Source organism: Petaurus breviceps, unplaced genomic scaffold (assembly GCF_028583685.1).
Source record: "Petaurus breviceps papuanus isolate PSGF00001 unplaced genomic scaffold, PetGlider_PUasm1.0 90792, whole genome shotgun sequence".
In the NCBI taxonomy this organism is placed as follows: domain Eukaryota; kingdom Metazoa; phylum Chordata; class Mammalia; order Diprotodontia; family Petauridae; genus Petaurus; species Petaurus breviceps.
Genome location: NW_027187347.1, coordinates 18,247,783 through 18,261,064, shown reverse-complemented (window position 1 = coordinate 18,261,064; position 13,282 = coordinate 18,247,783). Strand labels below are relative to the sequence as shown.

The following is a 13,282-nucleotide window of genomic DNA, read 5'->3' as shown; positions in this document are numbered from 1 at the left end:
TTTGCATATGTAGGTCTGTTTCCCTTTTTTATGATCTTTTTGGGAATATAAACCTAGTAGTGGTCTTGCTGTATCAAAGGATATGCAGAATTTGTTGCCCTTGGGCATAGTTCCAAATTGCCCTCCAGAATGGTTAGATCAGTTCACAAGTCTACCAATAGTACATCAATGTCCCAATTTTCCCACATCTTCTCCAACATTTATCATTTTCCTTTTGTGTCATCTTAGCCAATCTGATAGGTGTGAGATGGTACCTTAGAGTTGTTTTAATTTGCATTTCTTTAAGGAATAATGTTTTAGAATATTTTTTCATATGCCTATAGATAGCTTTGATTTCTTCATCTGAAAATTGCCTGTTCATATCCTTTGACCATATATTAATTGGGGAATGGCTTGTATTCTTGTAAATTTGACTCTGCTTTCTCTATATTTGAGAAATGATTCCTTTATCAGAGACATTTGCTATAAAGATTGTTTCCCAGTTTTCTGCTTTCCTTCTAATCTTGGTTGCATTGGTTTTGTTTGTATAAAAACTTTATGTTATGATCAGAATTATCTATTTTATATTTCGTAATGTTCTTTATTTCTTGTTTGGTCATGAATTCTTTCCTTCTCCATAGATGTGATAGGTAGACTGTTACTTACTCTTCTAATTTGCTTGTGGTATCACCCTTTATGTCTAAATTATGACTCCATTTTGACCATATCTTGGTATATGATGTGAGATGTTGGTCTGTACCTAGTTTGTATCCTGCTGTTTTTCCAGTTTTCCCAGCACTTTTTTTTTCAAATACTAAGTTCTTATCCCAAAGGCCTAGGGTCTTTGGGTTTATCAAACCAGTAGAGTACTATGATCATTGATTATTGTGTCTCTTATACCTAAACTGTTCCACTGATCCACCACTCTGTTTCTTAGTTAGTACCTGATAGTTTTGATCATTATTGCTTTATAATATAGTTTGAGATCTATTATTGTTAGGCCACCTTCCTTTGTATTTTTTTTCTTTGATCCACTTATTCTTTAGGATTAGATTGTTTTCCAATTAATTTTTAATCCATATTTCTGCTGCCTTTTGTTGAATGTAAATATTATTTCATTATCATCCAAAAAGGATACATTTAATATTTCTGCCTTTCTACATTTGATCTTGAGGTTTTTATGCCCTAACATATGGTCAGTTTTTGTGTCCATGCCATGTGCTACTGAGAAAAAGGTGTATTCCTTTCTGTTCCCATTCAGTTTTCTCCAAAGTTCTGTCATATTTATTTTTTGCTTGGATTTATTGAGTTCCAAGAGGGTACAGTTGAGGTCACCCCCCAGTATAGTTTTGCTCTCTACTTCTTCCTGTAACTCACTTAACTACTTCTTTCAGAATTTGAATGCTATACCACTTGGTACATATATGTTTAGTATTGATATTGCTTCATTGTCTATAGTACCTTTTAACAAGATGTAATTACCTTCCTTTTTTCTTTTAATTGGATCTGTTCTTGCTTTCATTTTGTCTGAGATCAGTATTGATACTCCTTGATTTTTTTTTTCTTTTTTAAAGCAATTGGGGTTAAGTAACTTTCTCAAGGTTCCAGTTATTTCTGGGTGTGGTGCTGAGTATCTGAGCCCAGATTTGATCCCCAGGTCATCCCGACACTGGAGCTGGTGCTCTTACCTGCTGAGCCACCTGGCCACCCCTAATACTCCTTGATTTTTGTTTTGTTATTTTACTTCAGCTGAAACATAAGAGATTCCTTACATAATAGAACCCTTACAATCCATGTGTGTCTTTCTGCTTCAGGTGTGTTTCTTTTAACCAACATATTGTAGGATTCTGTTTTTTGATCCACTCTACTATCTGCTTCTATTTTATGGGAGAGTTCATTCCATTTGCATTCACAATTATGATTACTGTGTATATTTCCCTCCATCCTATTTTTCTCCTTTTACCTTTTCCCTCCTCACCGGTGTTTTTCTTCTGTCAACTACCTCCCCCAATCTGCCCTCCCTTCTGTCAGTCTCACCCCATTTACTTAAAATCTCCTTCTCTCCTACTTCCATCTCTTAATTTTTTTGTCATTCCCTCAAATTCATCTTATATCCCTATACTTTGTATATTCCTTCTAGCTATACTATATTAGTGGTACAATTTTTAAGAATTTCAAGTATCATCTTCCATTCTAAGGATATTAACAGCTTAACTCTCTTGAATCCCTTATGTTTTCTTTTTCCTTTTTACCTGTTTAGGCTTCTCTTGTGTCTTGATATTGGAGATCAATTTTTTTTTGTTGTTCATTTCTGGTCTTTTTCTTATCAGAGCTTGAAACTCTTTTATTTCATTGATTGATCATTTTTTCCCCTTGAGGTACTGTGCTTAATTTTGCCAGATAAGTGATTCTTGGTGTAGTCCTAGCTCCTTTGCGTTCTGGAATATCATGTTTCATGGCCTCCAGTCTTTTAATGTTATAGCTGCTATGTCCTGTGTAAGCCTGATTGTGGCTACCCAATATCAGAATTGTTTCTTTCTGGCCACTTGCAGTACTTCTTACTTGACCTGATAATTCTGAAATTTGATTATAAAGTTCCTTAGAGTTTTTATTTGGGAATTTTTTTTTAAATTTTTTCAGCGCCTATTTTGCGTTCTAGTTCCAGTATATCAGGGCAGTTTTCCTTGATAATTTCTTGAAAGATGCTATCCAAACCCTCCTTTTGATTATGACTTTCAAGCAGTCCACCACTTCTGACATTGTCTCTCCTGGATCAGTTGTTTTTCCAGGTCAGTTGTCTTTCCTATGAGGTTTTTTACATTCTCTTCTATTTTTTTCATTCTTCTGAATTTGTTTGATTGTTTTGTGATATCTCATAGAGTCATTAGCTTCCATTTGGCCAATTCTTACTTTTAAGGAGTGGTTGTTTTTTTTTTTTTTTTTTTAAGCAATTGGGGTTAAGTAACCTGCTCAAGGTTGCATGGCCAGTTATTTCTGGATATGATGCTAAGTATCAGAGGCCAGATTCAATCCCAGGTCATCGCCACTCTGGGGCCGGTGCTCTTACTCACTGCACCACCTGGCTGCCCTAAGGAGTTGTTTTGCACTTAGCAAAATTAGCTTTTGTACTTCATTTACATTTTGGCCACTTGTACTTTTTAAGGAATTGTTTTCTTCAGTGGATTTTTATATCTCTTTTTCCTTTTGGCCAATTTTACTTTTTAAGCAATTGTTTACTGTTTCCAAGCTTTTGAGTCATTTTTTCATAATTCTCTTGCATCACTCTCATTTCTTTTCCCAATTTTTCTTCTACCTCTCTTATATGATATTTACGTTCCTTTTTTAGCTCTTCCATGAGTTCTTTCTGGGATTGAGACCACTTCCCGTTTTTCTTTGTTGTTTTGTCATTGTTTCCTCTTCTGAGTTTGTGTCTTAAACTTCCCTGTCAGCATAATAACTTTGTATGGTCAGAACATTTTTTGCTTTTTTTTTAACTCATTTTTTTTGCCTTTCTCCTTTCTTTTAAATGTGAACTCTGCTCCCAGGGTGCAAGGGGCACGGGCTCAGGCTTCTTGTGCCAGGGGCTTTAGACCCTAGCTAATTACCTGGTGCTGTACTGATGTTACATTGAGGCCCACAGGGGACCCTTATGATTGGTGCTATGCTGAGGGGATGTGGAGTGGGGGATAGCTGGTTTTACTGACCAGCTTACCTGGTGCTAAGCTTGGGTCCTGGTGTGGTAGTGGTGTCTGGTTTGCACTAAGTTCTGGTCGGGGTGTTTCTGCCTTTCCCCTGGAGCTGTATTGAAGTATTGTCTGGCCTCTGGAGGTTGCCTGTTTGCCTGAGGCTACACTGAAGCACTTTGCAGTTCTCTGAGCTGGTGTTTGCTGGTTCCCCTGCCTATGCTGAGGTCACTGAGGTTCTGGTGTTGGAGTTTGCCTGCTCCACCACAGGATCTACAGCTGATTTGCTAAGTGTGACCTGTCTCAGACTGCTTCTTTTCCTAGACTGCACTCCCCTTTTACCTGAGTAAGACAGACCCTTCATGTTTATCTTCCAAGTTTCTTGGGCTCAAAGATTGTTTTATCCCATCTTTTTTCTGGTTCTGCTGTTCCCAGGATTTGTTTTCAGGTACTATTTTATGGTTGGTTGGAGATAAATATGGGAGTATATAAGTATAGCAATTTACTACTTACTCCATCATCTTCCTTAATAATTATTAAATGAGGGGCGGCTAGGTGGTGCAGTGAGTAAAGCGCCAGCCCTGGAGTCAGGAGGACCTGAGTTTGGTTCTGGCCTCAAGACATTTAACACCCAGAAGAAAAACTAGCCATGTAACCTTGGGCAAGTTACCCAATTGGGGTTACCCAGTTGCCCTCCAAAAGACAAAAAAAAATTATTAAATGAACAAAATAAAACAAGTTGAATTAAGGAGACAGTCCTCAGTATTTATTTCAATAATTTTTTTATTAAGTACTTAAGATGTAGGTAGTAAAGATACAAAAATGAAAAATTGCTGTCTTTGTCCTGGGAGTTTCTGTTTTAATGAGATGAGAGGTGATGAGTATGCCAATACGCATACATATAATGTTAAAAAGGTAAGACACATCCAAATTCAGAAGTGCTCTAAGCAAATGGGAAGAAGTAGAGAATTACTTGGGGTATAGGGAGAAAAACTTATGGAGATGTCATCCAAATAAGGCTTTGCAATAAGAAAATCAGTCAATTCATGCATCTCTGAATAAGCACTGTGCTAGATTCTAGGGTATGCATAGAAAAATGAAACAGTTCTTACCCTTCAGGAATTTACATTCTGCTGGGAGTGAAGGGAAGAGGAGGAAGGTTTACCGTGCACTTACAGATAAGCAAATATGGCATATATTAAAAGGAGCTTTTTGAGGGCAAAAGGATGAATGACACTAGCAACCAAGTTACCCAGAAAGCCTCTGGAAGGAGATGACTCTTGACCTAAGTCTTAAAGAGAGCTAGGGATTCAAGTGAGCAAAAGCTTAGGAAGGAGAGGATTCTAAGCATAGGGGTATAGCCTGTGCAAAGGCACGAGGTCAGAGACGAAATGTCCTGTATTAGAAATTGTAAGTGGGCCAGTTTGTAGGGAACTAATTTGTAATGAGGCTGAAAAAATAAGTTAGAGCCAAAATATGAAGGACTTTTAATGTATTGGGGTGTGTTTTTTGTTGTTGTTGTGTCCTGTTTTGGTTTGGTTGTTGGTTTGTTTGGGTTTTTTTAGAGACGAGAAGGAACCATTCTTTTCTTGTTCAGGGAAGTGAGTTGGTCAGATGGGTACTTTTGAGGTGTATCTATATGGTGGCTGTGTGTAGTGGGGAGAAACTAGATGTAGTAGCACCAGTTTGGCCAGCACAGTAATCCAGCCAAGCAGGACAGATATAAAAGATACTGTGAAGAGTTGGAATTGGTGAGACTTGACTACTGAGCATGTGTGCATTCTGAGTGAGAGGGAAGAGTTGAAGATGACTCTGCTTCCACAAGTCTGGGTACCTGCAGCAGAAACTGGGAGGTTTGGAGGAGCCATGGGCTTATGGAGAAAGATTAGTATTCTTCTAGATATGTTGAATTCAAGATGCCTATGGGACCTGAAGGTGGTGAACCCGGCAGAGATGGATAGGTATGTACATTTGGGATTAATTTCACCAGGTAGAGACATAGAAGTATCATATTTCTGGAGTCAACTGATGGTGTGTCATAAATATTGGGAAGTAAAACATAAAGCACACAACCAGAGAACAGTTCTGTTTGTATGAAGCATAGAATACTTGAAAATTAATTAAAGGAAGTAAAACGTAAAGATAGATAGAAGCCAGTATGTGGAGTACTTTAAATATCATGTTAAGGCTTTGTATTTAATCCTAGTACCAGTAGGGAGCCTCTGAAAATTCTTGAGCAGCATTTCACTTACTGGGCATGATGATTACTTCAGCTGTGTGTATTGTCATTAGACATCCTGATATAATCTCAGTCCCTTGGGCCTTGCCATCTACTCTTTTGTTATAGCATTAGGACTACAGGTATTGGCCTTCATTGTAGATTGAGTTATTTGTATCCTGATAATAAATAATTTTAACTATTTCTTCTTTGTGATATTTGTCAATCTGATAAATGTACCTCTTTTGTCTTGCCTGAAGTTATCAAAAGGCATGCTTTATAGGACAGTGGAAAAGACACTATAGAGTTCCAGTGTAGATCCTCCAAATTTACATAGATTAAATCAAACTCACCCACAAATCCACTTAGCAAACTGAACAGCCTGTTTTTTTCTACTTTGTCCACATAGATATGATGATTATAGCAACTGATTTAACTGAAGAACACCCCATGTGTACAGTATTCCTTCAATTCATTGGTCTATTTACACCACCAAAAAAAAGGAAATTAGATTAATTCTGCATGGCTTATTTTTAATAGTCATTAAGATTCCTAGTGATCATTTACAAATGCTTACAAATAATTTCTTTAACATTGTTTGGAAAAAAATTTTTTTCCAATGATCTACATAAAACTTATTGGTCTATATTTTTTGTACTATACCATTTTTTCCTTTTTGAAGACTGATGTAACATTTGTTCACCTGCTAACATTTGTTCACCTGCTGGCATTTTTGTCTTGCTCCATTATCTCTCAGACATTTACAACAACAATCTTAGTATCATATCACATACAGAATTTTGGGACTAGAAGGGATGTTAGAGATCATCATCTAGTGTAGTCCTGTCGTTTTTCAAAAAGGCAGGAAAAGGAAATTTACAATTAAATAAAAAGAGTGACTTAGGTAAGGTGATAGAACTAGTGGAAGGTCAGGGAGGCCAACTCAGGTATTTTGATTCCTGTGTACAGTGTTCTTTTTTCTGTACTGTTCTGTTTCTGTATTTTTTAAAAATAACTCAAATAGATTGCTGAACTTATGTGAAGTAGCTTACTCTTACTATCTCCTTTTTGGTCTTGTTCTTTAGTTTGCAGGCTAAAAGAATTTAACTTTTGTAAAAAAAAAAATAGAAATAAAACAGGAATTCAGTTCTACTTTCTCACTCTCATTTGTTAACAGTATTATCACCTGTCCCAAGAAGTGTTCCTATCCCTTCTTTGCTTATCATCTTGCTTTAAGGTAGCCGGTTTAGGTGCCTTCATGAATAGTATGCTGGACCTAAAGTCAGGAAGTCTCATCTTCATGAGTTTAAATCTGACTTCAGACACTTACTGGCTATATAAGTTTGACTAAGTCACTTAAACCTGTTTGCCTTGGTTTCCTTATCTGTTAAATGAGCTAGAGAAGGAAATGGCAAACCACTCACTCCAGTATCTTTGCCAAGTAAATCCCAAATGGAGTCATGAAGAGTCAGACATGACTGAAAGGACTGAACGGTAACAAGGTCAGATTCCTATGGATTTCTCTTCTACCTACTGACCTTCCTTCAGTTTAACAGCTTTTAATGAATATACGTTGGGTTTGGTTATTCATTGAGTTTCAAATCTATTTGACTATGCTATCATCTTGCCCATATTCACAAATGTTATTTTGAAATAATTTCTCTGGTCATCTGATCTAGTTGCCTTGCAAAAAAGAATATCAAGTAATGCAGTATGATTTAAAATATACATGCATATATATATACACACATATATAAAATAATGTAGTCAGTCTACTTTTAATTAGTGCTTACTATGTGCCAGGTACTGTGCTTGGTCTGAGAAGGCAGGCACGAGATAGTCCCTGCTCTCTATGGTGCATATTCTGATGACAGATGACATACAAACAACTATGTGCGTTAAAGATACACACACATATGAATACACAGATATTGCACATATATATGTTCTGTATATGTGATAAATAGAGGTAATCTTATAGGAAAAGTACTAGCATTAATGTGCAGGCCTTTTTTATTGAAAGCTTGTTTTGTTTTGTTTTTGACCATAACCAGTCCCTTTTCAAAAACTTGTATGAGTTAAGCAAAATGTAACTGACATCAAAGTTATTTTTGTGATTACTATTTAAAAGAAAAGGAAGGACTGTATTTTAATCTTAGTAATTTGAAACTAACATTTTTTCATTGTATTTGACCTGATTGCTTTTGGCTTTCATTTTTTTCATTTCCATTTTTGGAATCATAGGTTATATTGCTTCTTAGGTTTTACCTTTTTTAAACTTTCTATCATTTCATACAAATTTTTTCATACTTCACCTGTATGATTCTTTACAGGACAGTAATATTCAATTAGAGTTTGTTTGTATGTTATAGTTTGTTTAGTTTTTTTTTCTGCCTTTGACTTCTTACATAATTCCTAATTGTTTTCCAGAATAGTTTAATTAATCAATAGTTCCACCAGTAGTGAATATAACCTATTCTTTTTTTTTTTCTTCCTTTTTTTGGAGAGGGGAAGGTAGGGCCGTTGGGGTTAAGTGACTTGCCCAAGGTCACACAGCTAGTTTTGTGTTAAGTGTCTGAGGCTGAATTTGAACACCAGGTCTTCCTGACTCCAGGGCCCCTGCTCCATTCACTGCGCCACCTAGCTGCCCCAATATAACCTTTTTTTTTTTTTTTTTTTTTGCCTTTTGGAGGGCAATTGGGGTTAAGTAACTTACCCAAGGTTACACGGCTAGTATTTTTGTGTGGGTGTTAAGTGTCTCAGGCCAGAACCAAACTTGGGTCCTCCCGACTCCAGGGCCGGCACTTTACTCAATACCTAGCAACCCCAATATAACCTATTCTTGATAAAGTTAGTGATCACTGCTTTCACCTGATCATAAGCTATCACCTTAATAATATGTTCTAGAATTTTTCTGAGAATAAAAAATTAATCTCATTTGTATACTTTGCCAACTTCACTCTTCTTTTGAAAATGGAGAATTTTGCCCCTAGAGATTATTGTTCTTTGTATTTTTATCCCCATATTATAGCACAGTGCTTGACTTATAACAGGCATTTAATAATTCTTATTGATTGATCTTCAAGTCCTGTTTCTTAACTCCATCTCCTCTGTTCTCCAGTATCTGTAAAAGATCACAGATAGCAGCTCCACAGCCACATTTGGCAGTTGTAGTTTGTCTGGGTTAATAATGGCTTGAGCTTCTTAAGTGAAAGCTAGATGTTGTCTGATTACTGCTTCATTTATTTGGAGTTCCATTTTCTGCTTAACATTTTCTATCCTTTTTGATCCAAAGATCATTTTCCTATGAAGAAAAAACAATGATAAAATGAGAGTTGAGTAGTTTAGCCTTTTCAGTATTCCTTTATCACCATCGAATCCCATACTAACAATGGAGTCCTACCTTCCTTTGTCTTTTGTCCATCATAACTTTTAATATATATATATATATTTTTTTTTTCTTTTTCCAGTTCTTAGCCATCAGTGTCCAGCTTCTATTTGTTCTGGATTTGACTGGGTTCTGAAAGGACGGTTCTGTTCCTTTATATTACCTAGATGTAGGCCTTCATGCCTTATTTGACTTTCTATGGATTCCTTTTTTTTACATCGTTATCATTTTTTAATATATCATTCTTCTTTCCTCTCCTCAGCAAATTCTTTTCTTGGAACAAAGTCAATAAAAGGAAAAAGTAAACAAATAAGCAATTCCAACTAATACACCTTCCAAGTCTGATAGTATATTCAGTATTCCATATTCATAATCCCCCTCCACCCCTTCATTGATGTGAAAGGGACCTACTTTTTTTTTTTTATAACTCTTCTCCGAGGATAGGCATGGTCACTATGATTTTAAAGTTTTCATCTTCCTTTTATTGTTCTTCTTTATATTATATCATATATCAATCATATAATATCATATCTTCCTGTTTCCTCTGCATCCAAATTTTTGTGTTTTTTTTTTTCTTCTTTCTCAGTTTCTGCTGAATCATTGTCTGTATCTAATTTCCTCAATATGAATGTTCCCCAAGATAATGTCCTGGACCCACTTCTTTTCTGTCTGAATACTTTCTCTTGCTGACCTTATCAGCTCTCATGGTTTAGATATTATTTCTGTGTAGATAATCATCAGTTCATAAGATTTAGCCTTAATCATAAGATTTAGCCTTAGTCTGTCTCTTGAGCTCTAATCTATGTTACAGGACATCGTAAAACAAGACTCATCGTCTTCTCCAAAATTTATACCTTTTTCAAACTTCCTATTTTGTCAGTGTTACCACAAAACTTCCAGTAACCCAGGTTCATAATCCTAGAGCAATCCTTTCTTTGCTCCAACTCAGTGGCCAAGTTTTGCCATTTCTCCCTCTCCAGCACCTGTCCCCTCTATACCACCACCAGCCTACCTCTAACCTAGTTAACCTCTAACCTAGAATATTGCAATGGTATCTCTGCTTAGTGTTCCTGCCTTTTGTTGTTTAAAGCCAGCCATTCAAGTCAGTAAACATCTGTTAATTGCCAGTCATTGTGCTAAGTGCTGGGGATACCAAGACAGGTAAAAGTCTTGAGACAGAACTATGACTGTTGGCCGTTATTGTAATCTGAGTTTATTTTGCATAATTTAATTTCAAATAACAGATGATTTAAAGTAATTGAAAATTTGAATGAATAGTATTTGATGTGGTAATGTTTTATTTGTTTGAGTGTTTTTAAAATAATTATTCATTTTGATTTTCTAATCTTTTAGAAGGATGAAGTGTATCTTAATCTGGTGCTGGACTACGTTCCTGAAACAGTATACAGAGTTGCCAGACACTATAGTCGGGCCAAACAGACGCTCCCTTTGATCTATGTTAAGGTATGTAAGACATTTTTAAAGCTTGTTATAACATTAAAAACTTATCTTAATCTTTGTATCTGATAATACACTTCAGTTCTAGTCCTAGGACATAGTTTATTTTCTCATCTTTGGCAACCTTTCCTTTTGTTAGAGGATTGAAAATAAAAATATTGCATTGCCACTTAACTTGTCCTAAATTACATTAAATTTGCTCTTTAAAACGTCATTTACAGATGAAATTGTACCTGTAGCCTAAGTTTAAAAATATAGAGAAGAACCATAGGAATAGCTCATTTAATTCTTGGAATATGATTTGACAATCATCCATTTAGTTTCTCACATTTTATTACTCAAAAATGTCACAACTATTGACATTTCTCTAGCATATATTTTCAGTATGCTTTTCTCATAACAACACTTTTTTTTTTTTAAGCAGTTGGGGTTAAGTAACTTGTTCAAGGTTACACGGCCAGTTATTGCTGGGTGTGGTGCTGAGTATCTGAGCCCAGATTTGATCCAGGCTATCCCAACACTGGAGCTGGTGCTCTTACTCGCTGAGCCACCTGGCCGCCCCTTCTCATAACAATACTTTGAAGTAAATTGTCAAGTTTTTATTATCCTCATTTTGCAAATGAGGAAAGTAGAAGCCAGAGAGAATAGTTATAATAATAACAGTGGTAGTAATAGCTCATATTTATACAGTGTTTTAAATTTTACAAAGAACTTTTATATACATTATTTTATTTGGTTCTCACAATAACATACTATGAAATAGGTTTTCTGGTTATTCAAGTTTTTTAAAAATGAAGAAACTAACACTCAAAAAGATTAAATGACTTAGAATAAATCTTTAGGATGAGATATCCTACAATAAGAATGTGAGGCTGGATTTGACTCCCAGTTTTCCTGATTCTGAATCTAGCATTCTCTCTCCTATGTTGTACCCCTTCTCAACATGCCTCTGGTCATATCCTTTAATATTATGTCATGTTGCCTCTCTATGGTGCAAAGGGCATAGATTCGTTTATCATAATTTATTCAGTATAAAAGTGCAGAAGCTCATTTTAAACTGATTATTCTTTCTTTGATAGCTTGCTCTGTAAGGATGTTTATGTCTCTTTAAAACTATAATATCGAGATTCACGTTAATGAGAATCTCTATTTTTTCAGAGAACCTTTCATTTTAGGCTATGGTAATTTGGAAAAGCCAGCTAAATGCTGCTACAGTTTTTCTAACCTTATCTTTTTAGAAAAGAAAAACTGATTAAATGTAATATAGTAGGAGTAGAATTTTTGTCTGATTTTTTTTTTCCTGCATTCTGAAACTCACATAAAGCTTAAAGACAAATCATTGTCTCAGTTAAAAATTTTACTTTCTGACTAATGATCCCAGGATTTTCATTTTTAGCATACATTTAAAATTATTAATGTTTATAGATTCAAGTCTTGAGTTGGACACTTATTAATACGATGGCCTTAGGCAAGTCACTTATCCTTTTGCTGCCCCAGACAACTCTCTGAGACACTAAGATATCAGTGAATTGCATTTGAGATGAAATGACAGGTCTGAGATTCTCCTCCCTCCAAATCAATTTAATAAACATTCATAATTTCCTCTTCCACTCTGAGGTAATGACTTGGAATAATTAGAACTTAAATAAAATTGAATAAGCACAATTTTACATTTAGAATTTAGCTCATTCAGTGTTACTAATTTTCTCTGGTTCTAATGGAAGCATTTACATTATTAGAATCCTGTCCTGACTTTTGGCTAAAAGCCACACAAACTTGCATAATTTTAGAAATCATGAACCCATCTCATTTTTGTTATCTAAAGTTCTTTTTGCTTCATATATATAAGTTTTTCTAAGGAGTGACTATCCTGGGACCTAATTGCTTCATTATCATATCTTATGTACTAGAGTGGAATTTAGAGTGAAGCTAGGCCTATTTGGGCATTGTCCATGTAGGTTTACTTACGGTATCAAAAAGACTTTATAACATGGTCTTACTTGTAGCCTGTACTCGAAGACAACCATGTGGCTTTGGTCAGGGCTCAAATGCCAGATCCTATATAAGTTCTAATATGATCCCTTAAGTTGCCAGTGCTCTTCCTCCCTACCTTCAGAATTTATTTGTCGTTTATTGTGTATGTATTTTGTATTTACTCATCTGCATTCATACTGCTTTTCCCAGTAAAATATAAGTTTCCAAAAGTGAGGGGCTTTTTTTTTTCATTTTTGTCTTTTATCCTTACTGCCAAATGTGGTGCCTGCCAACAACATAAGTGTGTAATAGATGTTTGTGGAGTGAATAAATGTATGTATGAATGAAAAGGCAGGTACCAGGGTAGAAATCTTATTATCTTCAGAATTTTTTTGGAGGACTTGAATTGAAAAAAAATAAATTTAAATTAAAGCTAAGTACTTCATTCTTCTTTCCTCTTCAAAATGTGAAGAGGAAGTCTAGGGTATAGAGTAGGTCTTCTAGATAAAAATTTATATAAAGTAAATGGCTTCTTGAAACTAGCCTGTTTTGAACATTATTGATAAAGTTTTAGACAAGGTA

General features: G+C 35.4%; 1 protein-coding gene across 4 annotated transcripts in view; it reads left to right on the top strand.

Annotated features, from left to right (window-relative positions):
• Positions 1-13,282, top strand: part of GSK3B (glycogen synthase kinase 3 beta) — a 304,997-nt gene that overhangs the window by 138,886 nt on the left and 152,829 nt on the right. For all 4 annotated transcript variants that reach the window (XM_069069985.1, XM_069069986.1, XM_069069987.1 and 1 more), the window contains exon 4: positions 10,622-10,732. In XM_069069985.1, the coding sequence (XP_068926086.1) occupies positions 10,622-10,732 (111 nt within the window). The remainder of the gene's footprint in view (positions 1-10,621; positions 10,733-13,282) is intronic.